The sequence below is a fragment of the Ruditapes philippinarum genome, unplaced genomic scaffold (assembly GCF_026571515.1).
Source record: "Ruditapes philippinarum isolate M1 unplaced genomic scaffold, ASM2657151v2 ctg5680_1_1_1_1, whole genome shotgun sequence".
NCBI classification, from domain to species: domain Eukaryota; kingdom Metazoa; phylum Mollusca; class Bivalvia; order Venerida; family Veneridae; genus Ruditapes; species Ruditapes philippinarum.
The window spans coordinates 5,592-31,771 of NW_026863310.1; the positions used below are offsets into that span (position 1 = coordinate 5,592).

At 31.4% G+C, this 26,180-nt stretch overlaps 1 protein-coding gene across 1 annotated transcript in view; it reads right to left on the reverse strand.

Annotated features, from left to right (window-relative positions):
* Nucleotides 1-510: 510 nt before the first annotated feature.
* The window catches only part of LOC132721795 (electrogenic sodium bicarbonate cotransporter 4-like), a 32,987-nt gene continuing 7,317 nt past the window's right edge, over nucleotides 511-26,180 (reverse strand). The window contains exons 2-19 of the mRNA XM_060706171.1: nucleotides 17,718-17,993; nucleotides 17,080-17,240; nucleotides 16,436-16,615; nucleotides 15,803-15,903; nucleotides 14,607-14,717; nucleotides 13,578-13,712; nucleotides 12,564-12,710; nucleotides 12,150-12,263; nucleotides 8,534-8,667; nucleotides 7,269-7,863; nucleotides 6,814-6,927; nucleotides 6,466-6,630; nucleotides 4,439-4,617; nucleotides 4,036-4,108; nucleotides 3,388-3,456; nucleotides 2,776-2,952; nucleotides 1,989-2,141; nucleotides 511-1,644 (exon numbers count right to left, since the gene is read on the reverse strand). Of these exons, the coding sequence (XP_060562154.1) occupies nucleotides 1,168-1,644; nucleotides 1,989-2,141; nucleotides 2,776-2,952; nucleotides 3,388-3,456; nucleotides 4,036-4,108; nucleotides 4,439-4,617; nucleotides 6,466-6,630; nucleotides 6,814-6,927; nucleotides 7,269-7,863; nucleotides 8,534-8,667; nucleotides 12,150-12,263; nucleotides 12,564-12,710; nucleotides 13,578-13,712; nucleotides 14,607-14,717; nucleotides 15,803-15,903; nucleotides 16,436-16,615; nucleotides 17,080-17,240; nucleotides 17,718-17,993 (3,361 nt within the window). The 3' untranslated portion in view covers nucleotides 511-1,167. The remainder of the gene's footprint in view (nucleotides 1,645-1,988; nucleotides 2,142-2,775; nucleotides 2,953-3,387; nucleotides 3,457-4,035; nucleotides 4,109-4,438; nucleotides 4,618-6,465; nucleotides 6,631-6,813; nucleotides 6,928-7,268; nucleotides 7,864-8,533; nucleotides 8,668-12,149; nucleotides 12,264-12,563; nucleotides 12,711-13,577; nucleotides 13,713-14,606; nucleotides 14,718-15,802; nucleotides 15,904-16,435; nucleotides 16,616-17,079; nucleotides 17,241-17,717; nucleotides 17,994-26,180) is intronic.

Consider the following 26,180-nt stretch of genomic DNA (forward strand, 5'->3'; position numbering starts at 1 on the left):
TAAATAGTGTCAGACCAGCCTGTATATATGTTGAGTCTTGACAGGCTATAGAGAAATGTACAGTTTCAAAATATACTGTACGAGTAGATTACGTGGAAGTCGCTTGTCAGACTGGTACAATAGACCGTACTGACAAACAACAATATTAGCCTCGAATCCCTCACCCAACTTAAATCCACAAGTCAGAGATAGCGTTGGTGGAGGGTGGGGGGGGGGTGATCCAAAATTACACTATTGTCTGTCCTAGCATTACCGGCCACATACAGTGTGGGTTTTTTCAGTTGTCCACGAAATAGCAGTGGGTATGTCCAACTCCTATCTAACGTTTGACAATTTCAAAATGCGACTTCTCTCCAAGGGTGCAAAAATCAAAAATCCTCGTCTTGCAATGTCTTTAATACATATACGTAAGTTTCTCGTCGTCATGTGCCTTCAAACGATGATGAAATCTTACCTTTCTAAAACATAGATATCAGACGAATGAACCTTAAATAATGTAAGAAGTTTAATATAGATATGAAAGTAATACATTTTGTATTTGCCGGCTAGCTACAAATTAGGTAGAAAAATGGGGACAATTGCCTTCATATTTATAAATGTAGTTTGATCTTCAGAATTTGTTTGTTAATAAACACATTTTTTCGTTCAAACGGGGTACTGAACTTTTCACATCGCAGAGATAACTAGCTTCTCAAAAATGCTGTGGAAATTTTATTTTGTTGACCTGTAGGTGTGACTATAACCTTTAACCTACTGACCTAGGTCAAGCGCGAAACACTTAGGCTCATGTTGGTGAACATTTGCATCAAGCAGTACTGCAATACCTCCCTGCAAATTATGCTCTGAACAAAATCTTTATATTTTGTTTTTATGACCTTGCATATAAGGACCTTGATTATGCATGTAACACTCAGTATCATGATGGTGAACATTGTGTTAGAATCTCTTAGCTCATGATCATTTAAACTACCGAACATTTCAACTTCCGTCTATATAGCAATTATCAGGCTATTCCATTTTTCCCTTTCTTGCATGTTATCTTTAATATGATCCTTTATATCAATCATTGCGTATATAATATAAGTTTATATATGATAAAATCTTGTATAAATATGGTTGTATTGTTTGTATAAGAGATATAAAACATTGAGCACGTGATCACATTCATCACTTGTCTTTATTTGATTCGTCAGAGTCGTTTTCATTTTCATTCTCGTCTGCAATTGTTGCTGGTAGAGACAACATTTTGTTCAGCTTATTATGTTCGTCTATAGTTGGCGGAATATTTCCGAATGGACTTGCGTACGCTTCTACGGAAAGTTTACGCGCAATCATAAGCGGTGACGAAAATTTACGACGATCTGCGCTATATCCTGTACCTCCGCCGTCACTTGTCTGTATTGAACGTTTTCGGCCTACTGCCAGGGCAAGGGATTGCCTTCTGTTAGTAACGACTTCTGGTGTCATGGCTTTTATTCTATCAATGTCTGTTTTACAGACGAAAGTAAGGCTCATCCTTGGTTTAAGCGCCTCTCTGCTCGGTAAGTCACCATTCTCCGTACCGGATTCTTTCTCTGGGGCAGACAGCGTCCGTACAATCGGAATTTTGCTCCTAGGAGGCTCGGGCCATTCACCATCTTCAGTCTGGATATTGAAAGAAAACACATTGAAAAGCATGTAAGTTGGATTAAATCTACCATTTCTTATTGTTTATTTAAAAGTAACGGATTTTACTATTTCAAAGAAACCTCAGTCATTGTCCCGACCCTTGAATTCAACATTTTTATAGTTTTACAAACTTTATTTTCTCAGACCGTACAGTTCACTGCATCAATTGTTTCACGATTTACTTTGCGTGAGAATATAATAACATCTTTCTATTTTATTTTAAACTTACCGTGCCTGTCACTTTAAACTAAGCGAGTCTAATATTTTCAACTTATCGGAACTTTTATCTAAACTTATTGTGACTTAAACATCAAACTTACAGTTACTTTTATCAGAATAGGTTCTTCTGTTTTTTCCATTTCAGACTCTCCTGTCTTAACCTGTGTAGCAGGCAATATATCGTCTAACCATTTCAATTCTCGCTGAGTGAACACGTGATCAAGTCCTTTACGCACAAAGCAAATTATTAGCACCTGAAACCAAGAAAGAACATTGAAAAACATCAATTAAGTGGTTGGAATTATATTCATGAGAGTTCTTTGAATGACGTCAATAATCATAAGAGTTCTTTACATGACGTCAATCATCATGAGATTTCTTTACATGACGTTAATTATCATAAATTATTTGCAAGACATCAATTTCAACGGGAGTTTTTTACATGACGTCAATTATCATGAGAGTTCTTTACATGGCGTCAATTATCATGAGAGTTCTTTTCATGGCATTAACTAACATAACAGCTTCATGATTTGATATTAAATTGTATGATATGGCATCAAATAGCTTGATAACTTCCATGAAAGACCTAAACTAGACTTACACCTTCCGTACATGACGTAAACTAATAACTTATTTTGCTTGTCGTAAACTAGTTTAGCAGTTCTCTTTACAAGATGTTAAATAACATGAGGATTTCTAACATGACAAAAACTAGAATGGCAGCTATTTGACATATCGCAAACCAGTAATATTTTATTACTTATAGCGTATTTATAAGCTTTATGATTAAAACAAACTGAGAAATAAAATATAAAAAAACATACAGGACTTATTTTAGTGTAAAATGAGCTATCTTTATGTTAAATAAACAAATTTGTAACAAACCATTAATGGGAAGGCGATAGAAATGCTTTGAACGCTTTTTATCACCCAAAGTCCTGCCAAACATACTACTTGGAACAATGTGAAGAGGTGCACGCGCTTTATTGGCACGTTCCGGATGTAAGAGTAATCTGGCTGGTACTTGGCCGGCATAAATATCAACAAAACTCTCTGACACAGCTGTAAATAACAAGCAATAGATCACGTGACAAAACATGCTATCACGACACCATAAATTTGTTTACTTTCAACTCGCATTTCGTGACTCGGATTCGATGTCACATAGCTAAGAAACAACGCTTTAGAGCACTTTTTCAAAGAGTTATAAGGAGATTGTAATTATTAGGAAAGTAAGTCTGCACTTAAATCGTAGAGATTTATAATTGTAAGTTATGTAGACATAAATTGTCAACCTATTACACCGAGCTTACTAATATAAAACAATTTTTATGATAAAATGATAAATTATGATAATAATTCAAATGTTATCTCTACTTTGAATACTTATTCACTTCATTTTCCTTTAATCATACCTTTAATAGTTTTTACTACAATTTGGGGGTGCCGCTTTTTAACCAGTTTTAAACTGTAAAATTAAAAAAAATCTGCACCAACCTGCATCCCGGAAAGAGGGGCCACGCCCATAAACAAGAACACACCGTAGAGTACAGGCATAGGAATATACTAAAAATAAAACTATATTGTCAGTATTTTATCTCATTTGTAAATAATTCAATAAATTATATGTTTTACAACTTTTTCCTACCAACACCTGGTGCATTGTCTTAATGGTTCACCTATAGGACGGGTAGAAATTTATAATCTTCATGTTTTATTTATGGGCATGTACTGTTTAAGCTAAAACACTTGAACATTATTTATGATATTTTCACTCTTTAGAATTTTCATATAGTCAGTTGATATATGTCTAACACAGATAAAAACTAACAATTTTACTAAATCATATATTTTGGTTATGTATCTACTGTATTATATCATTTTCATATTGATAAGTCAGGTTTAAATCTCGTCCGAGTAAAATCGTATTCATGTGTATATGTGACTGACTTGCTTTTTTGCATCGCAACATTTTCCTGAATGGTCTAATAATATTATATTTAATACAATATTATCACATGGTGTATTTTATGAATCCTAACGTAATTTAAGATTAACTTGCAAACCAGATTGTTATAATTGTAGCAAAGTGTCATTTTTATACATAGAGTGTAATTCTCAAATAAAGAATAACCAGTCACTTACTCGGAGAACAGACGTTATTAGTACTGCTAATCCACTAAAAACACCAACAAGAAACGCTGTCACACGCTGTTCCCTTAAACAAAAAATATCATCTATATTAATGTTTTATTCTGCTTTTATTTCCTGTAGTTTTAACTTTCTAAGAAATTTTTGTCGAAAAACAAATTCTTCAAAATCATATAAACCTCTCATTTCTTGTATGAAATATTTATATATAATCGGCAGACAAGAGGTAAAGGTGACTGTGAAATCGAGTCCTTAAAAAGCGGTGGCCTGGTGGTTCATATTATTATTATTATCATTATTTATAACTATTACTATTATAATTATTATAATTATAATTATTATTATTATTATTAGTATTATTATTAAGTCGTTCAAGAAAATTCTGTTTATGCCGTACCTAACACCGAGGAAAGTCGGCTTTTCGCCGGGAGCCGTACATTCGGAAACCTTCCTCAAGCTCATAATATGAGCAAGTGCTGTAACAGTAGCGGCAACATACCATGGTAACCCCAATAAACCGTGAACAACAACAAGAACTCCCACCACCAGCATGTCTAGATGGTAACCAGAACCTTTCTGTAGATGAAAAACAACATTTGTTTTAGTTTATAACAACAATCCTATGTATATTGCATTTATATGTAAATGTTTTCTTCATGTATCACACATAATTTTCAAGTCACCTACACAGAAAGTAAGGATGGCCCTTATACAGTCATAAGTTACCCAAGAAAAAATAAGTAAAAGTTTGTAAACAACTTGAGGTTATTCAGATTTTCTTTTCGCATTTGACTTGAATCCTGGTCGTAACCAGAGAAATTAAGACATAACATGTCATTACCATAGGAACGCAATATCTCTGTACTTCTATGCTATCCTCTATATCAAAATGACGTTTATAAATATACGTATATCATACACAATAAATTATAAAACACGTTTATCATACACAATAAATTATAATACACGTTTATCATACACAATAAATTATAATACACCACTTAAATTATACACGTAGTCATACAAAATAAATCATAAAACACATATATAATACTCAATAACTTAAAATGCACGTATATCATGCACAATAAATTATAATACACGTATATCATACAAAATAAATTATAATGCACGTTTATCACACACAATAAATTATAATACACCACTTAAATTATACACGTAAATCATACAAAATAAATCATAATACACCTAAATCATTCACAATAAATTATAATTCACCACTTAAATTATACACCTAGATCATAAACAATAAATTATAATACACGTATATCATACAAAATAAATTATAATACACCTAAATCATTCACAATAAATTATAATACACCACTTAAATCATACACCTTAAGCATAAACAATAAATTATAATACACCTAAATCATTAACAATAAATTATATACACCTAAATCATACACAATAAATTATAATACACGTAAATCATACACAATAATCTGTAATACACCTAAATCATTAACAATAAATTATAATACACCTAAATCATAAACAATAACTTATAATGCACGTAAATCATACAGAATAAATTATACTATAAGTATTTCATACAAAATAAATTATAATACACGTACATGATACAAAATAAATTATAATACACGTATATCATATACAATAAATTATAATGCGCGTAAATCATTCACAATAAACTATAATACACCTAAATGATACACACTCAATTATAGTACAACTAAATCATAAAGAATAAATTATAATATGCGTATATCAGATACAATAAATCATAATACACGTTTATCATACAAAATAAATTATAATGCACGTACATGATACAAAATAAATTTTAATTCGCGTATATCATAAACAATAAATTATAATACACGTATATCATAAACAATAAATTATAATACACGTTTATCATACACAATAAATTATAATCCTTATCTACATACATGTACATCATACAAAACGAGAGCTATCAATAAATGTGATTAATATCCCCGCAAGACTGCTTCGGAAATAAGTAAGTTACTAGTAAAAGAATACATTGTAAAAGAATTGAATATTGAGTTATGGTTGTGGGCAATAAAAGATAGTTGTGATTCTTGTACGTTGCATTTTCTTTCACAGTGGTTGACCGTTGATGAAGTTTTATTAAATAACTCTGTCATAAGTCCAGATAGAGTACTGGTTCTTGAGCACTGTACTTCGTCTCATTGCGCTTGACCATTGAAGTTGCATTGAATTCCAAACATTAGTTTTTAAGTTATGCAACGGATAAGGAAAAAGAACAAAGGGCAATAAGTTTGCAAATAAGGATTAAAATAATAGTTTTGCTGGTAATTATCAGGACATTTTTGGTTCTTGACTGTAACAGTATCAAGGACTAAGTATTGTGCATTGTGTTCACAAAATCAGGCATATAACTCAATTTACCTTCAGTTTATTTTCTCTCCTGTTTACAATAACAGCAGTAATTTGTTGATCCATGAATATAAGAATGGTTGCTAACATAGCTGGAACAGCAGATAGTATCATTAACCACCAGGGATTCTTCTCACTAATTGGGTTGATAAACCATGGACGCCCAGGCTTTGTCGGCTAAATTGAAAAAGGAAAAAAGAGAAATAAAATAAAAACTTAATAGAAAAATAAATATTTGAAAATAATTGTAAGCTGTCATTAATTTATAGCCATCTTTAAAACTATAATACAAAAGTTCAGCGCTGAATGCATTTATATAATGACTAAAAAAAGACAATATAAGCGAATATTCGTATTTACCTTGAACTCTTCGGGAACCAGTAGTTTTGGTGTTGGTAGACCTAACGTGGCATCTACACTCACCATTACAATAATTGAGATTAGAACAGCAAAGTCACTGACATTTTGTCGAACCTAGAAAATATTTGTCAACAACATTATTGTCGTGGTTATAATTACCATTGTCTTACTACATATCTAGATATTTAATATGATTATCTTTGTCATGAAAATAAGACTTAAAATGAATGTACTAGTGAATACGTAGAAAACTATAGTGTACAAGATTTTACGTTACATTGAGCAAATATTATTCTTATTATGATATCAAATAGCAACTTCTATAAAGGTTATAAACAGTTGTAAAACATTGTCTATCTAGTTACCATGACAGAACAACAATATATTTCTATACATGTATCAAGTCATTAGTTTATTTCGTTAGTTTACGAGTAAGAAGAATGAGAAATGCTTACAAACGTCGGGAAGAATAGACTGTGTCTGAAGTGCACGAGGACAGTAGCAAGGAAAAACGTCCCGAAAAATAAGATCAATGAAAAGAAGAACACATCCGGGACATATTTTTCATCGCATACTCCTTGCATGTAGCCACCAAGAGTCAAACACTCGGCTTCTAAAGCTGAACTTGGCTTATACTTTTCCGTCGTGCTCACATTTGGTGATTGGGTTACATTCGACAGCAGTGATGTTACACTCGACATTGATTGTGGAAGAGTGGTTGACGTGACGTCAGCATTTAGCAATGACGTGGTTGACGTCAGATAATTTTCCGACACGTTCATCGTGGAATTTCCACCTAGCAAACAGAAGCATCCTGGTTTAACTGATGGAGGGTTAAAATGCACGGGTTTAGTGTGCTCGATACCAAATGTTTTCTTAAAAGCAGACACGATAAATATCAGGGCAATCAGACAGGCGAAACTTTCTTCTGTAAATCTGGTGATGTATCGAACAAGTGCACTAAGGTCAAGCGCAACTATCAGGAGAATGAAGAAACCGGTCCAAAATCCTACCCAGACACGAAATGGTAGAAAATCCCACTCCTGATCCCTGAAATAATTAAAACACGGAATAATAGAAACTCCCGCACCTGGTCAATAAATTAATAAAACACAGAATGATGATTTATTTGTGGTTTTTTTCTTCTGTTTTTAACGACGTTTTTTTCACGCATTCTCAGCGATAGATCCAACCGAACGGCATTCCTGGGTAACTAAACAGTAATTACTAATTTTTCTGCAAGTGACCAAATACTTCTTATCTCGAGCCTATGAAACAGCAAATACAATGAGGGAGTAAACGTTTTGAAATTCAAGCAACCTCAAACAGACCAATGGTTTTTTAAAGTAATTATGCCAAGAGTGAAAAAATGCAGCTTGACTAGGACTCAAACTCGGGTTCCTCGAAATACCGGGTTCCTCGAAATACCGGGATCCTCGAAATACCTTTGCCTTGCTCAAACACACAGAAGGTAAACAACTCTACACAGTGACATTTATATTCCTTATCTATATGTAAATATTATAAGAGTTGTTATTCTTCTTATGTAACGTTCACATACGCTTATAATTGTAAATTTATTGATGTACATTTGTATATTGTATGACCATGCACATTTAATCAATACTGTAAACAAATACAAGAAATAAGCTTTTTAAACTACAGAGCACAAAATCTTTCATCTTAAATATTTTCAAAGATCTAGTTTTGAGATTCATACTTGCAGAATCGGTAAAGAATTCCCTCCAGGACAAGCATTGGTCCGGTACTTCCCAGGATGTTTAAAGGTTGTCCGGCAAACAAAGCAAATAAAACGCCAGATATTGCAGCTGCTAAAATACACTCCATTGTACCCTATAAATAGAAAAATACACTTCATTGTAACCTATAAATAGAAAAATACATTCCATTGTACCCTATAAATAGAAAAATACATTCCATTGTACCCTATAAATAGAAAAATACACCCCAATTGTACCCTATAAATAGAAAAATACACTCCACTGTACCCTATAAATAGAAAAATACTCTCCATTGTACCCTATAAATAGAACAATACATTCCATTGTACCCTATAAATAGAAAAATACACTCCATTGTACCCTATAAATAGAAAAATACACTCCATTGAAACATATAAATAGAAAAGTACACTCCATTGTACCCTATAAATAGAAATACATTCCATTGTACCCTATAAATAGAAAAATACACTCCATTGAAACATATAAATAGAAAAGTACACTCCATTGTACCCTATTAATAAAAAATACATTCCATTGTACCCTATAAATAGAAAAATCACTTCATTGTACCCTATAAATAGAAAATACACTCCATTGTACCCTATTAATAAAAAATACACTCCATTTACCCTATAAATAGAAAAATACACTCCATTGTAACCTATAAATAGAAAAATACACTCCATTGTACCCTATTAAATAAAAATAAAACCATTGTCCCCTTTATAATAGAAAATACACTCCATTGTAACCTATAAATAAAAAAAATACACTCCATTGAAAACCTATAAATAGAAAAATACACTCCATTGTACCCTATAAATAGAAAAAACATTCATTGTACCATAAATAGAACAAGGGGGCCATGATGGCCCTGAAGGTCGCTCACCTGTATTTAGGCCCCAGAGCGGGTCATTTTAAAACCCCCGGGGCTTTTTTTAAAACAAACTTGGTAGACCCCCCTTTAGAAGATATTTCATGCAAACATCTAAGGGTTTGGGCTCTTTTGAGTTTTTTAAAAAAGATTTTTTTTAAATTTAACTATACACTATTTTTAAGATTTAACTTAACAATAGTTAAAAGCATGACCCCCTGGGGCGGGGAAAGTTTTGACCCCATTTGACACTCACTAGAGAGTTTCATGCTTATATCTAAACTCTAGCTATTTGGTTTTTAGCAATTTTTAATTTTTTTGCTAACACATAAAAGGAAAATAATTTCCCCCCGGGGCGGGGCCAATTTTGACCCGGGCTTTTTTTTTGAAAAATTGAAAACCTACTGGAAAATGTTTCAGGGTAAATATCTTAGCTCTAGCTCTTTGGGGTTCTTTAAAGAAATTTATAATTTTTTATATTTGCATATAGGGAAAATCAATGACCCCCTGGGGGGGGGCCAATTTTGACCCCAGGGTTTTAAATTTAAAAAACTGAAGAACTCATTAGAAATGTTTATGCTAAATATCTTGCTAGCTTTTGGGGGTTTTTAAAAAAAATTTTTTAATTTTTTTACGATAGAAAAGGGAAAATCATGACCCCCTTGGGGGGGGGGGCCCAATTTTTAAACCCGGGTTTTATTTGAAAAAATTGACATCCTTTAGAAGATTTTCATGCTAAATATCTTAGCTCTAGCTTTTTGGGGTTTTTTTAAAAAAAATTTTTTAGTTTTTACTAATGCATATGGGGAAAAATCAATGCCCCCGGGTGGCGGGGCCCGATTTTAATTCTAGGAAAAAAATTTTTTAACCCTAAAATGAACCATAGACCAATAAAAGCTCTGGGCTTTTTATTTTCAGACCAGAAGTTTTTTTCAAGTTTTCACTAATGTATATAATAAAAATCAATGACCCCCGAGGCGGGGCCCAATTTTACCCGGGGGCCATTATTTGAAAAATCTTGGTGAGGTCTACCACCCAATGTTCATGTCAAAATTTTACCTTGCCTTTTCCAATTCAAGAAAAAGATTTTTTTTATGTTTTTCTAATAAAATATTAAAAAACCTATGCCCCCCCGGGGGGGGGCCAATTTGACATAGGGGCAAATTGTACAACTTTGGACTGGACCTCAGAGATACCCTAGACCAAAATACAAAGCTCTAGGGCATTTTCTTTCAGACCAAAAAATTTTTTAAGTTTTACTTTTTGTATTAAAGAAAAAAAGGGCCCCGGGCGGGGCCCAAAGTTTACCCCAGGGGCCCTTATTGAAAAAATCTTTATAGAGGGCTACTACACCCAAGTTTCATGCCAAATATTATTGAGCCTTTGCCAAAAAGAGAAGAAATTTTTTTTGATTTTACTATATACAATAAGGAAAAACCTATACCCCCCCCGGGGGGGGCAAATTTTGAAATAGGGACAAAAATTTTAACAACTTTGGTTTGAGACCCATAATGATACCAATACCAAAAACAACTTGGCCATTACTTTCAGACAAGAATATTTTTTTAATTTTGTGTTTTTTGAAATCCTTTTCTGGCCTATGACCTACATATGCAAAAGACCGGAACCTTTTGAAAAAACTTTGAAAGGGACCACCCAAGGACATTTTGTAAAGTTTGGTTGTGTGAGTCTTGTTTCAGAGGAGATGTTGTTAATGTTCAAATTTTACGACGCCGACGCACACGACGACGACGGACACAGGGCCATCACAATAGCTCACCCCGAGCATTGCCGGTGAGCTAAAATACCTACATTTACCCTATAAATAAAAAATACACTCCCTTGTACCCTATTAATAAAATACTTCCATTTACCTTTAATAAAAATACATCCACTGAAAATAAAGTACCTTTAACAAACATTTCACTCAATAGAACCGTTAAATAGCAGAAACGTCAAAATTTTACCCTATAAATAAAGCATAACTCCATAGGCACTCAAAAAAAATAATCATACAAAAAATTTCAGAACCAAAACTTATTAATCCCTCTATTTGAAAAACAACATATTTTAAAAGTTCAGTACTGAATTACACACTTTAAATTTTAAAAAAAAAAAGGGTTTCCATATCCCTGGTCTGCCCTTTTTCTATAAACCCAAAGGGTTTCACGGTTTGGGGGTCCAAATCCCCAAGAAAAAGGAAAAAGAAAAATGATCCACGCATTGAAATGTAGGCAGTTTTTTGAAATCCCCTTATAGAAGGGTTAGCTTTTTTTTGGACTAAATTAACTAACCACCGAATAACTGTAATAAATCAAAGGGAAACAAATGTTTTAGTCCTCATGAAATACTCGGTAACATTTATCTCCCTTGGCTTATTGACATTTTTAAAACCAAATAGCAACATGTTTAATCTAAAAAAGTACCAATAAAATTAAATAAATAAATAAATAAACACAATTCAGGAAAATATATCCACTCTCCAAATAGCTGAACCAGCGTTTGCTTATTTTGCTTTTTTGCAATAAGTACAATGATATGTGCCTTTGTATTTTATATTGGGAAATTTAAAAAAACCCTTTTTTTGCTACTTAAAAAAAATTTTTCATTCCCAAGCTTTCTTTCCCTTTAAATACTTATATATAAAGATAGGTTTTTACAAAACCCTTTGCACAAAAAATTTTTTAAATTTCACCTTCCGGGTTTGGGGTTTAAGTAGGGTCACTGTGACTTTCTTCAGGCGGGTCACTTTGCTCAGACTTTTTGTCCATCTCTACCAGAGAGACGGCACTTTTACTGCTGGTCATAGGTCCGGGGCTCTTCCTGTAGTCCTGATTAAATAAAACCAATTCAAAAACATGAACAATTAAAGTAAAAACTAGACGAGACTTATAGAATGTAGCTGTACATTTGATTAATTATTATTAATCTAAAATCAATTTCATATATTTTAAAGCCTTCATGATATCCCAAAAGTAAATATGTCTTCATTTTATACGTTAATGTGTTACGAATTGTATTTATTTATTTTTTTCTATGAAATGTACAATGAACATGTATAATGCTTTATAGATTATTTACTAGTCTCTTCTTTTCAAACAGCACGGACACGGCTCTCTTTATGAACGTACCTGTGACGGAAGTTCGTCGGGTGGCTCTATTCTAGTAGACGGGTCCCACACACCTGGCGGTAACACAGTCAGATGTAGAGAAAACTCCTGAACACCACACAACAGATCTATTCTATCTTCTGCTCGGTAAGCAACACACCGAAATATCTAAAAATATATGCTATTAAACTATCACACATAATATTGTTGTTTATAAAGATTTTGAGAAATTATACCTCTATAAACGACTGTTCGTATAATTCTAAAAATCGAGGTCCCTTTGTTATGTTGTTTTGCATGTTAAAGAGTAAGTTGTTTCTATTGAACGGAGTAACTTCTCTATTCGTAAAATTACTGATATTGTTCTGGACATAGTTTCTTTCTCTATGGCAACTTTATAATCCTGCACGTTTGTAACGTCATTTTTCATTGGATAACCGTGACGTTTATATAGTTTTATATACACGGCTGATGTCGGTTTATGAAGAAATCTTACGTTTTTCTGTAAAAATGATGCTTGCTGTATTATAAATTCGTTATAAAGATTGTTGACAGGTTATATGGCCGTATATAAACGGCTGTTTGCAATATAACCCGAGCCTAACTGCTCGGGTTATATTTACAAATAGCCGTTTATATAGGGCCATATAACCTGTAAACGATATTTATAACTAATAATATACATGTATATTAAATGTAGACAGTCACATTTTTGCTAACTGATCAACGGGATACCTTTTAAAATCGCAATAAACGGTTATTGAGTGGCCAAAGGTTCGAATCTTGTAACTGATCTGAAATTATTATTGTCTGTTACGTGATATAAAATGTACACATGTGTATGCCTCGGATGAGTTATATGGAGATTGAACGGACGGACAAATAACATACACTGGCCAAAAACTGTCAGTTGATATAACGTGAGCAAGTTTAGGATTTATTATATATATATTTTAGACAGTTAAAATAAGTTTTGTTTTTGAATTAGAAACATAGAAATAACCTGAGAGGGGCTAAATATTTTAAGTTATATACCTCGTCAGTGAACAGTGTCGCCATGCATCTACACATCTCGGCACAATGTCCCAGATGTAACTTTGGTCCAAGTACAACAAAAATAAACTTTGTATTCAAATCTACCTCGGTAATGTCGCCGATATTACAGGAGTCCTGTGTTGTAAATAAAAGTAAAAATAATAATGATGTCAATAATAATGATAATAGTAATAACAACGATAAATATAGTAATAATGTTAATCAATATACTAAATGACCTACATTGTCGAAAAATTACAAAGAATCTAACTACATCGGTACTAAGTTTGACTAAATGTATAAAACATTTGTTCACATATTCAAAAGTCGTGCATAGCTTAACTGCACTTTTATTCAGATAACCTCGTGATTAAGTTAATTAACCACGTTTCAGTTAACTTTTTTTTATTTGAATTAAGGCATTATACTAGATCAACAATATATCTAGCTAAATTATTCTTAAGCACCTCGTGTATTTTATCTTATGGTTGAATCAATCAACCACCCCTTTATTCAATCAACCACATATTTATTCAATCAATCACCCATTTATTCAATCAACCACCTATTTATTCAATCAATCACCCATTTATTCAATCAATCACCCATTTATACAATTAACCACCTATTATTCAATCAATCACCCATTTATACAATTAACTACCCATTTATTCATGACAGCACATGTTAAACTGAATAACAACATGATTAAAAATCATTATAGTAACCATGTTTAGCTAAAGTTAACCACAGTAAAAAATAATAACACCACATGGTTAACTTAAGTTAACCACAGTAAAAATAATAACTCCACATGGTTAACTAAAGCTAAAGTTAACCACATTAAAATAATAACTCCACATGGTTAACTAAAGTTAACCACATTAAAATAATAACTCCACATGGTTAACTAAAGTTAACAACAATAATAATAACAACACCACATAGTTCACTTCAGTTAACAACGTGATCTTATTTTTGAATTAATTGCATTTAGAACTAATACAGTCTAAGTTTAACTAGAATTACCTTTAGTCTAACAAAGCCAGCGATTATTTGATCAAGTTCAGGAATTTCGCCGACAAGAAGATTGGCAACCTCCGATCCCGATGGTATCTTCTTCATAAAACTTTTATTCATCTGTAAATTATGTAAAGTTGTTAAAATTAATTGATTAATTAAAAGAGGCGACGGCCTAGTGATTAAGGTGTCTGCCTCTCTACCTGTGGAACATAGGTTCGAGACCTAATCGGGTCACGACCGTGTGTCTTTATTTGACACCAGTACTGGTTGGCCGGACTCGAAAGTGATTGATATAATTTGCAAGAAATTGTTTTGCAATCGAGCTTAAATTAATATGTTTAAACCTAAAACCATAAAGGAGGTGTTAAGAATGAAGAAATTTGTATATGTTAAAGTCAGTATAGAATTGAAGTTAACACTATGTTTGTTAACTCATCAGGGCCTCACTATAGCCACATGCAAACTCACCAATGCCCATTATGCTTCAGAATTGTTTTTATTTTTATTTCTCAAAAGCTTTTTAATAGTGGTATACTTTTTATAGTATTCAAAAAGTTACTCATTCGCCAGTTACCTGTTATAGTGAATCAGGTAACAAAAATCTAATATTCTCTAAAAACATTATTTAAATATTACAAAAATTCAGGTTTGCCCTTTCTAAAGAAGTAAAAATTTTATTTTTTTCTGAGGCATATTGTGGCTTTAAGAAAATTAAGAATAAGCATAAATGTAAATTTTAAAAATTTCTAAACAAATAAACATCCTGTTTATCTTTTTGTATAATGAGATAATTCTAGAGCTACTTTAGGTATATGAGGAAATACTCACCTCTCCCTAGCTGTAATCAACTTTTTTAAAGATAACAAAGTTATTACATGAAACGAAATGAAATAGATATTTATCCATAAATCACCTTTATCTTATTTCTATGGAAGAGCATTAGTGCCAAATGTGTGTTGAGATAAGAGATGTCGAGATAAGTAACTCGAAATTTCGAGTTAGTAAGTCGAAATTTCGAGTTAGTAAGTCGAAATTTTGAGATAAGTAAGTCGAAATTTCGAGTTAGTAGCTCGAAATTTAGAGTTAATAAAAAACATCGGGCATTATTGCTCTTCCGTATATTTCAGACAGATAAAGGACTGACATAAGATAAAAGTTATTATATCATATTTATTTCCTTGAGACACCAGGAACATGCTTACTTCTCCCATGGCAAGTGACGGGGAATCTGGACACGTGTCAGTGTTCGGCGTTGAAAGGTTGTTAGGTATGTGTAAAGTGTCCGTGTTCTTTTCGTAAGCCTCTGAAATAAAACATGAAATTATCTTAATTTAAGCACGTGACACGAAAATGGAATGCTACTTGTCTGTTAAGAAATATTTTTTTTATAATAAATGAAACATTTTCAAAACAAACCACGGAAATATCTAGATTTATTTTAGGTTCTTAACAATCACTTACATATGAAAATAACTTTGAGTTAAAGACATAAAATTAGTATCCATCACAATTATAGGGTTTACGATGACAAACTCAGACTTTTATTCTTCTTTACCTTTTTTTCTTTTTGCTTATGTTATATAGATAAAACAATATGACTGTCTAATGCACACATGTGATGTGATATATTTTCAAAGCATAATAACATTTTGGCAACATTTGATGTAAGTGAGTTAAATTACAAAAGTCCCTACTGTTAATATAGGCTGATTTTAGTGAGATAAATTACAAAAGTCCCTACTGTTAATATAGGCTTCATTAAGTGAGATAAATTACAAAAGTCCCTACTGTTAATATAGGCTTCATTAAGTTAGATAAATTACAAAAGTCCCTACTGTTAATATAGGCTTCATTTTGATGCATCTTCTGCAGGTTCAAAGATGACGGTACCTTCTTCTTCAAGTCACTTCTCTTGAAATGTTGAAATTTATGTTGTTTGAGTAATACAGATATCAATTTATTCTTCAATATAGACATGATAGCTCTTTCCTTCGTCCAAGCATTGGTGATTTCCTCTACAACAAATATAAAATAATCAACCTGTCTTTCAATAATGATTTCTACAACAGACATGACATTTTCGCATATTATACTGGGGCCTTTATTGAAGTTGGCGCTCTGCATCACAAATATTGTACAACGTGCATTAATGCACGTTTTCCTAACCAGCCTGTGCGGTTTTTATGCAATAAATATTAACTTTATGCAATTAACGTTTTTTGACAGGCGCAGCCATAAAAGACTCTAACATTTTCAATTTTCCGTGTTGGACGAAATTTAATTTAAACTATTTTGCTTTGTTTCAATATATTCGGAAACAAGAAGGAACAAACAACATTTTGAAACTGTGAGTTATATTAAACATTGAATCATTTCCTCAAGAATTTCAAATGTGTCTAGAAATTGAAAGTAACGACGATCGAATGCTGTAAACTAGATTTTGCTAAATCTTTGAATGAATCAATGAGTAATCACTTACCTGCGACATCAGCCATTGTTCTTGCCTTACTATCTAGTATAACTGGACAAGTTGAGAGAATATTCTGTAGGTCTTGTAAAGCTTCCATCATAAGTGAGGCAACATGAGGCTTGGACCACCTCTGTCCTCCTTCTTCCACCGCTTCCTCGTAACGTATCCACCTTATTTAACATTTAATTTGGTATTTAATTTAGTGTACATATTAGAATGAACGATTCTTCTATGATTATGATAAGCATGGTAATATAAACTACACAGCAAGAACAACGTACTTTAACATGATGTTATATGATTACAATATAGAACCTGGGTTACTGATCAAGTGATCATACGTATTCAGTAACCAAAATTGTGCCAAGTCTTGCAATTTTATAGCTATGGTCCAGTTGGGTATTGAGTCTACAAAATACAGTTTTAAAACAGTTGAAAAATATATTGTTCATATGTAAGCTATACGTACGTATTACTAGTTTACTGTAGTACGTATATGTTAGCTTTTAAGTGTTATATGTTTTGTCATTGATTGACCATACACTTAAATGGTTGCCTACATCAGGATAAATTATTTTTAGTTACATTTTCAATGCACATTCAGTCTTACACCTAGTTACTGTGAGCAACGTTTAAATAGATTTTACCTGGCCATTTCTTTCCAAACAAGTTCATTTTTATAAGTTCTCAACATGTCCATCTGACAAAACAGATGATTGGAGTCAAAGTCATCATTAACTAATGTAGCCACGCGCTCAGTCGCATGTTCCGCTGCCGTAAAATATTCGTTGTATAAATTAGACGCGTCCAATGGCGCTTGTGATGACGTCATTGTGATTGGTAACGTACTTCCGGTATTGGGAGCGTTGTTGTTGGCAGCGTTGCCACCACCTCTCCCTTTACTAGAATAGTTCAGCTTAAAACTGAAAGTAGATAAAATATATTTAAAATTACACAATGTATATTTATCATACTTGCATTATGTATATCAAAAATATTTCTATCACAAACCACTTGCTGTTGCCCATATGAAACATCTACCTAAAATGTACATCACTGCATTGAATGGCCTGGGGGAAAGGGGCTGGTCTTGTACATCAAGATGACTTTATTTCTGGAATTATTTTTCGAGATTTGTGTACCATTTGATTACTTATCCCATAACATGTCTACAAATCTTCCAGCTCATTCCCTCATGCTGTTTTTACAGAATAAACATTTTTATTGTGAAAAAATAGCCCAAATTTGAAATTGATTTCACACCAATCTAGCTACCCTAATAATCGCATAAAAATCGATTTTCAATTTAATCTTGATTATATTTCTTTGTTGTCCTTTGCAGTTTTTCCCATTTGATATTTGTAAGATTTTAAAAATCTATGTTTTTATTCCTTTGGACCTCAGTAAGGTTCCTTTAAGAAAATTACTTTTTTAAAACAGAAATTACTAGAATGCGGCAACTGTTTTCAAGATGTACAGAACTTTTTGCTACATTTTGCATATAAAGATTAAAATTTACCTACTACAAATGTGATCATATGATTACATCAAAACTCGGCATCGAACATATTCGTAACTAGCTATGTTTAAACTATTTCTGTAACACATTTGTAACGCCTGCTACACGTCATTCTCGCATCAACCCCACGCTGCACTTTCCTATAGGAGACTATTTGAAATGAGTGAAATTATCTCTTTATTATATTTTTTTTTGCACACACCACATGTCATGTATTTGAAATTTTGCACTTATTCCATACTCTCATATGTTTAGGTGTTGATTTGAGATAATTTAGTTCTGTTCTGTTCTGTTCTGTGTATAACACATGTGTTATAATATGATTTGTTACAAAATGTTGTCTTACACTGTTATGTGTCTAAGGTGTCATGCAGAATCAAAGTTTATAATTATTACATCATTTCTTTTTTTTTCATCAAGCAGCATCCTATATAACATCTTAACAGACAATCTATACGCTACAATTAAAACATTTGCTTTTCTTTATTCGGACATAATTTTGATAATTACGAATTCATGTATCGATACACCATGGCAACATAATGATATCAAAATGTTTAAATTACAATGAATTAAAACTGTACCAATTATATTTGACATTTCTTTGGTATGTTGTAACAGATAATTTTAACACATCTGTCATAAAAACGACATTACACTAATGTTGCTATAAAAACACAACATAAAATTACGTTTAACAATATTAACATGTCACTTATACCACGGTATATTAATGTTAATGACTGTAAAACAAAAGTAAATGTGATATCGCTAATCGTTATGTTGATACCAGATGTATATTGTAACGTCAATTTTGATTGGATAATTTGACGTCTATATGATATATATAAAATTTCATTCATTCATTCATTCATTCATTCAGTCGTTCGTTCGTTCGTTCATTCGTTCATTCGCTCATTCGTTCGTTCGTTTATTCATTAATTCATTCATTCATTCATTCATTCATTCAATCAATCTATTTTTCTTTCTTTGTTTTTTTTTTTTTCTTTTTACCTTTTAAATTTTTGTTTAAATCAGTTTTAAACTACTTTTCTTAAATAAACAAATTGTTGGGTTTATATATACATTTTTTTGAAATTTTTAATTACAAAAGAATTTTAAAGCACAATCTTTTTTTTCTAAAAGTTAAAAACAATTTGAGAAGGGCCCAACCCTTAATGGGGTTTTTAAAACGTGTTTCCCCAACCCCCTTTTTTTTTATAAACAACCAAAAAACATCCTTTTAAAATTTCCGTTATTTTTTTTTTTCTTTTTTACCAAAAAGGAAATTTTGTCGGGGGATAAAGCCCGTTTTTTATGTATTTTTTTTTGTTTCCCCCTTTTTAAACCGGGTTTAATAGTGGGCCCATATAATTTCCTTTAACGAATAAAAAGGGAAGGGAACCAGGATAAAAGAAAACTTTTAAAAAATAGAAAATTAAAAATATTCCATAAACCCACCTTAAAATCCCATTGCACCAAAAATTTAAAGGGGAAAACGTTGACAATAAAGTTTAACAAGGGAAATCAAATTTAAATAAAGAAAGCAACCCCAATTCCTAAATAACTTTTAACAAACATTTAAGGAATTTTTCCAAAGGCCGATTACTAAAAAAATCAAGTTGAAAGGCATTTTTTTTATACATATAGGGGTTTTATTCAAAAACAGGGGTTTAAAAAACTTTTCGCCATTTAAAAGGTTTTAAAGGGGGGAAAAAAAAATGTGGGGAAAATTCATGTGCATTGGAGACTTAAAACCCACCTTATGCCCCGGGCCCTGGGGTTTAATTTTACTAGAGTAAAATTTTTACCCGTAAAAAACCAAATAAATACACCAAATTTACAAATTTTAAACTCCATTAAAACTCCTTTTAAACGCAAAGGATTACTGTTAAAATTTAAAAAAATCCCGAAAGTTATTTTAATTTTGCGTTTTTCACGTGCAAGGGGATAGTTAAAATTTGTGTTTCGGAAGTGGAAACAAATTCCCAAATAAAATTTTTTCAATTTTTATAAAGAAAAAAAAAAAAAGTATAAATTTTGTCAAAACTGGGGGAAAACTTTAAAGGGGGAAAAACTTAAAGGTTTTTATTTAAGGGGGAAAAAAAACTGAAAGTTTAAAGATTAAAGGGGAAAAAAACAAAAAAAGGGCCAAGATCAGGGGTTTGGGGATTGGATCTACATGGGCCCCAAAAATTTTCAGAAAAAAATACAAAAAAATAAAATCAAAAGTTTTAAATGGGTTTGAAATCAAATTTTTAGGTTTAAACCTTAGATTTTTTTTAATTAAAAAATGAATAGGGGGGACAAAAAGTTTTTGAGATAAAGGGCGTTAAAAGTCCTAGATTTCTAAGACAAAACAAAATTATTTACATAAGTAGGAAAACATGTACAAAAATTACTAGAAAAAAGCTAAAGTGTTTAAAATTCAAAGGGTTTAAAAAGGCGTTAACTTTTTAAATAGTTTTTTTTTTTTTTTTTTTTTTTTTTGGGGAAAAAAAAAATTAAAAAGTTCCCGGTTTAAAAAAAAAAATGGGGTGGTTAAAAATGGCCCCTTTTAAAAAATTGTTTTTTAAAAAACAAACAAAAAAAAAAAACAAATGTAAATCTAAGTAAAGGGATTCCCCCTTTTAAAAGTTCTGCATAAAAAACTTTTTTTTTTTGATTTCAAATCCACACGCCACCATTTACAAAAAAAAGTAAAGGAAGTTTTTATAAAAGGGATTGGGGAAATCACAGGTTACCCGGGGACGAAAAAATTTTTATACAAATAAATAAACAAACCAAAAACTAAAACGAATTTAAGCGTAGTTCTGCCGGTAAGACCTTTCTGAAAACCCCAAAAAAAATATAAGGAACAAAATATGGGGAAGGACCCTTCAGGAAATTTAAGGAAAAATTTTTTCACGGGGTCCCCATTTTCGTCTGCCCAAGGACAGATACAAATAATAAAATTTTAAAAAACGGGGCGGATTTTTTTAAGCGAATTAAAATTAAACTCTTTTTTGCAGCCCAAAATTGTGCAGTTAATGAATTCCCCTATAATTTGTTATTTTATACGTTATAAATAATAAGTTAAGATTGGTTTTTGCCCCGCTTATTGGATTTTAAAAATAAAATTGTTTTTAAAAATTTTCTAAATTTTGTAATTTTGGGGGTGTGTTTTTGGGGGTTGGTTTTGGGGGTTTTTTTAATCCAATTTTTTTGGAAATTTTTGTGTATATTTTTTGAATATTTTTTGTAAATACTTTTTGTAATATTTTTGGAATTTTTTTTGGTGTATTAAATTTAAAATATACGTTTTTTTTTGGGGAAAAAATTTTGAGTGTTTTATTTTTGTGTATATTTTTTTGTGGGAACATTTTTTTGAATATTCTTTGGAATATTTTGGTCCCCTATTTTCCCCGGGGGCCCATTTGCAGCAAATTTAAAAGCATTTTCCTGGGTTTCCCTTTTAAAAATTTACTAAAGGGGGAAAAACGGGAATTTTCCCCAAAAATAAGAAAAACCCTTCCAACAGGATCCCCCTTTTCTTCCTTTAAAGGGGGGTAATCACGGGAAGTTGGCGTTATTAAAGGGGGAAAAAAACCCCCAAATACAAATTCATTTCAGAGACAAACTTTTCAGTTTGAAAAAATATAAATATATATCCCAGTTTATCAGAACAAAAGGGCCCGGGAATTTCTCAAAATTTTTTTTTGATTACTTAACGGCGTTTTTTTTTTTCCCTACAGAAATTTTTTTCCTTAATATTTCCAAGAAATAAACAGTTTCTTTTTTCCAGCGGGTTTAAATTTGTTTTTGAAGTCACATTTTTTTTGGGCTGACCCAAAAAGAGATGTGTAAGAAAAAAAGAAAAATTTTTGGGCCCTTTTAATGTAAATCAAAGTTAACCAAAAGAAACGATTCCCCAAAATTTAAGAAAAAAAACTAGATTTTTTTTCTATAACGTTTTGAAAGTAAGGAGATGGGTAAAAAGCTTTTAATTTTTCATATCACATTAAAGGGGAGCAATTAAAATTTAAATTAAAACCGGAACATTAACCCCAAAGGGGGCCCTTTAAAACCCCAAATTAAAGGAAAAACCCTGCTTTTAAAACTGTGTTAATTTTTTTAAAGATTAAAAAAACCATGTTTAAAATACAATGTCCCTTTATATCCAAAGTTGGGAAAAAATATGAGGTATATTGAAAACAACAACGGGTAACCAGTGACAACATTTTGATCGAAATTTCCACCTTACCTTGGCAGTTAACCCTTGGTATACAAAGCTTGGGGAAACCAGGGGATAAACAAAGGCTTTAAATTTTTCATTGAAAAACAAGGGGTCGATAAACCATGTGAACCCTACATTAAAGGGTCGATATACCTTTTCATACATTTGTACTAGATAAACCCTGTGATATATAATTTTTTGGAATACCTTTTTTTATTAAAATCTGGCTTGATATATTATGTGGGGGTACAAACAAATTTTTTAAAACTGCCCGGGGGTATAAAAAAATTTTTGAATAACCCCGTTTGGGAAACAATGCTCTCCGGGAAACATTTGTAAAACAAGTGTTCCAATACCAAAGGTAAAATACAATTTTGGGTAACAGGGGAATAAAAGGGTTAATACCAGTGCATACCAAAGGGGTTTTGATTTTTAAACCCGGGTTTTTTAAAAATGGTTTGAAAAATTTCCATTTTATAAAACCCAAAAGCGAATTTAATTTTAAAATGCTTGATTACCATGTTCCCTACCAGTGGGGCCTTTTTAAAAAATTGAAATTAAAAAAATTGGGTGTGCCCTTATATTGGGCAATTTTTTTTGATATACCATGTTTCACACAATTTTGCTGGGAAAAACCAGGAAAAACAAAAGCACATCCTCCAAATTTTCGTTTTTTCAGGTTTTTCATCCAAAAATTTAGTATTTTAGTTTAACAAATTTTTTCCCAAAATAAAACAATTAAAGTGGGTCCAATAAAGAATTTTTTGATCTTGTTTAATAAAACGGGAAATTTTCCGGCCCCTTTTGGGGAGCATTAAAATTTTTTTATTCGACAAATCAAAAAGGTATTTTAAGTCAAATTTTAAAAACTTACTTTCGACGGGAAATGTTTCCATTGTTTTTGACCCCTTTATATGACCCAAGAACGTATGTAAATCAAAAAATATATTCTTTGGAAAAATTTTACTTCCGTTGATAAAAAATAAATTATTTTAATTTTATCACTCCCCCTTTTCCCTAGTTAACACTTCTTATTTTTAAATTTAAATCTTTTTTACGGGGAAAAAAAAAAAAACGTATCTGAATCTTTCTTTTTTTTTCACCACCCAAACTACCTTAAATGCCCAAATTTTTTATAGGGAAATTAGGAAAAATTCAAAAATATCAAAAACACTAAAGGAAAAAACTTACCTTATTTTATATTTAAATTATCTGTTACTAATCCCAAAACACTTGACGAAAAATTTGAACGCTACGGTTTTCAACTAAAAAATCTCTCCCGCAAGGTTTCCCCAGGCTAATTAATTTTACATTTCTTCTTGAAATATTTACTTAATACTGCCGGTTTTTTCCCACAAAAATTTGATCATACGTGTTTGGGAAAAAAAATGAAATACTCAAAGAATTTCATGTATTTTAAACTTGCGCAAAGGGGGGAAAGGGGGGCAAATATCAACCTTTAAATACAAAGGTTACCGGAATTTTAAAAATATCACCAAACGTTTTATTTACTTTTCAACTTTAAAATTAAAAAATTTTTTTTTAAAATTTTTTTTCAAAAAAGCAAGAAATTTTAAAAGGGGAAAATTCTTTTTTAGTCGGGATTCCCCAAAAGTAAAAATTGCAATTAACATTTCCAAATTTTTTTAAAAACGCCTTGCATGGTCCGTTTTCCCCAGTATATAAAAATTTTTATACAAAAAACCCAAAAACGTTTCCCCGTTTTACCAATTTTTAACATGCTTTCAAATTAAACCCAAAGATAATTTTTTTAAATATGGGTCCTATGTTTTTATATTTTAAAAAGAAAATTTTTGAGTAAAAGATGTAAGTATAAAATGTTTATAACTTTTACCCTATTTTGGGGGGAAAAACCCGGGATTTTAAAAAATAAAATTTAAAATTTAAAGGTTATAAAAACACATAATTTTCATTAAACTGATTTATAAAAAAAATAAGACAATTAAAATGGGTTTATATACTTTTTTCGATATACATTTTCTGGTTTTATAACATAATGATCTTTCATTTTTGGGAATATAACACAAAAATGATATTTGTTTTTTTAAAACATTCCCTTGTCATTTTCTTTGGGTTAAAATAACACATAAATTTTTACTATTTTTGTTTGTTTCACCCCTTAACTTTCATCCATTATCTTTTAAAAAAAACACATGAGATTGCATTTTTGGGTATATTTGGGTAATAAAAAATAAATTTTTTGGGGATATATTTGATTAGAGCAAAAAATTTTTCTGGTAATATTTAAAAAAAAGTTGGGCCATTTTTTCTAAACTAACACGCACTTTTTTAGGCCAAAAACCAACGTTGATTTAAAAATTTTAAAAAAAAGTTTCCAAAATTTTGGAAAAAATTTTGGGGATGTTTTTTTTTAAAATTTTTAAAATTTACAAAAATTTGGGTTTTTACCCGGAAATACTTACTATTCATTTTAAAAACCAATTTTTATTGCGTTACCCCCCACATTTACCACGATTGGGGTTGGGAAAAAGAAAAGGGTTTTTTGGGAAACCAAAAATATTTATACTCTTTTAATTTTTTTTATTTTCCCGGTCGTAACAAAATTTTCAACAAAAAAAATGAAAAAACCAAAAAAAAGTCAAACATATCACTTTAGCTATCCAAAAAGGGCATTGTTTAAAACCCAGAATCATTTTTTAAAAACCTAGGTTTGGGTTATTCATCTTAAAAAACAAAATAAAATTTAACCCCTTAGCCCTCTAACATGTATACATTTTGGGGCCCAACATTCCTTTCCCAAAAAAACGGTTTATTTCATTTTTTTTTAAGGGAAGGGCAACTTCTAAAATTTTGGGTGCAGAGGAAAAAAAAATATTTTTTTGCTAACATTTCAGAAAATAGATTTTTAAAACGAAATTTTTAAATTTGCCGGGGCCCAATGTGCAACCCAATAAATTTAGGGGGACATTTGAATAATCGGTATTTCCGGGGAAACATTTTTCTTCACTATACACCCTGAGGCTTTTTTTCCTCCCCCATTATTTTCACGGGGAAGGGTTTGTTTCCGGCCCTTGGCAATTTTTTTTATGGGGGGGGCCCATGGCCCGGGAGGGCTTTTTGGGCCCCACTCAACGGATATTGTCGGTGCTATTTTTAACTTACAAAAAAAATTAAGTAAGTAAAAGTACAAAAATCCTTTTCAAAAACTCAAGGTTCAAGGGGTTAAAAAAATTTTTCCCCGAAAATGAGGAAAAAAGTGGGGTTAAATTTTTTGTTATAAAGATTTTTAAAAGGTTTTATTTGCCCCAAAATAAAAAAGGTTGGTTTTTTCCGGGCTAACGGGTCGGTTAATTAAAACAAAAAATCGTTTTTTATAAAACCATAAACTTTCGG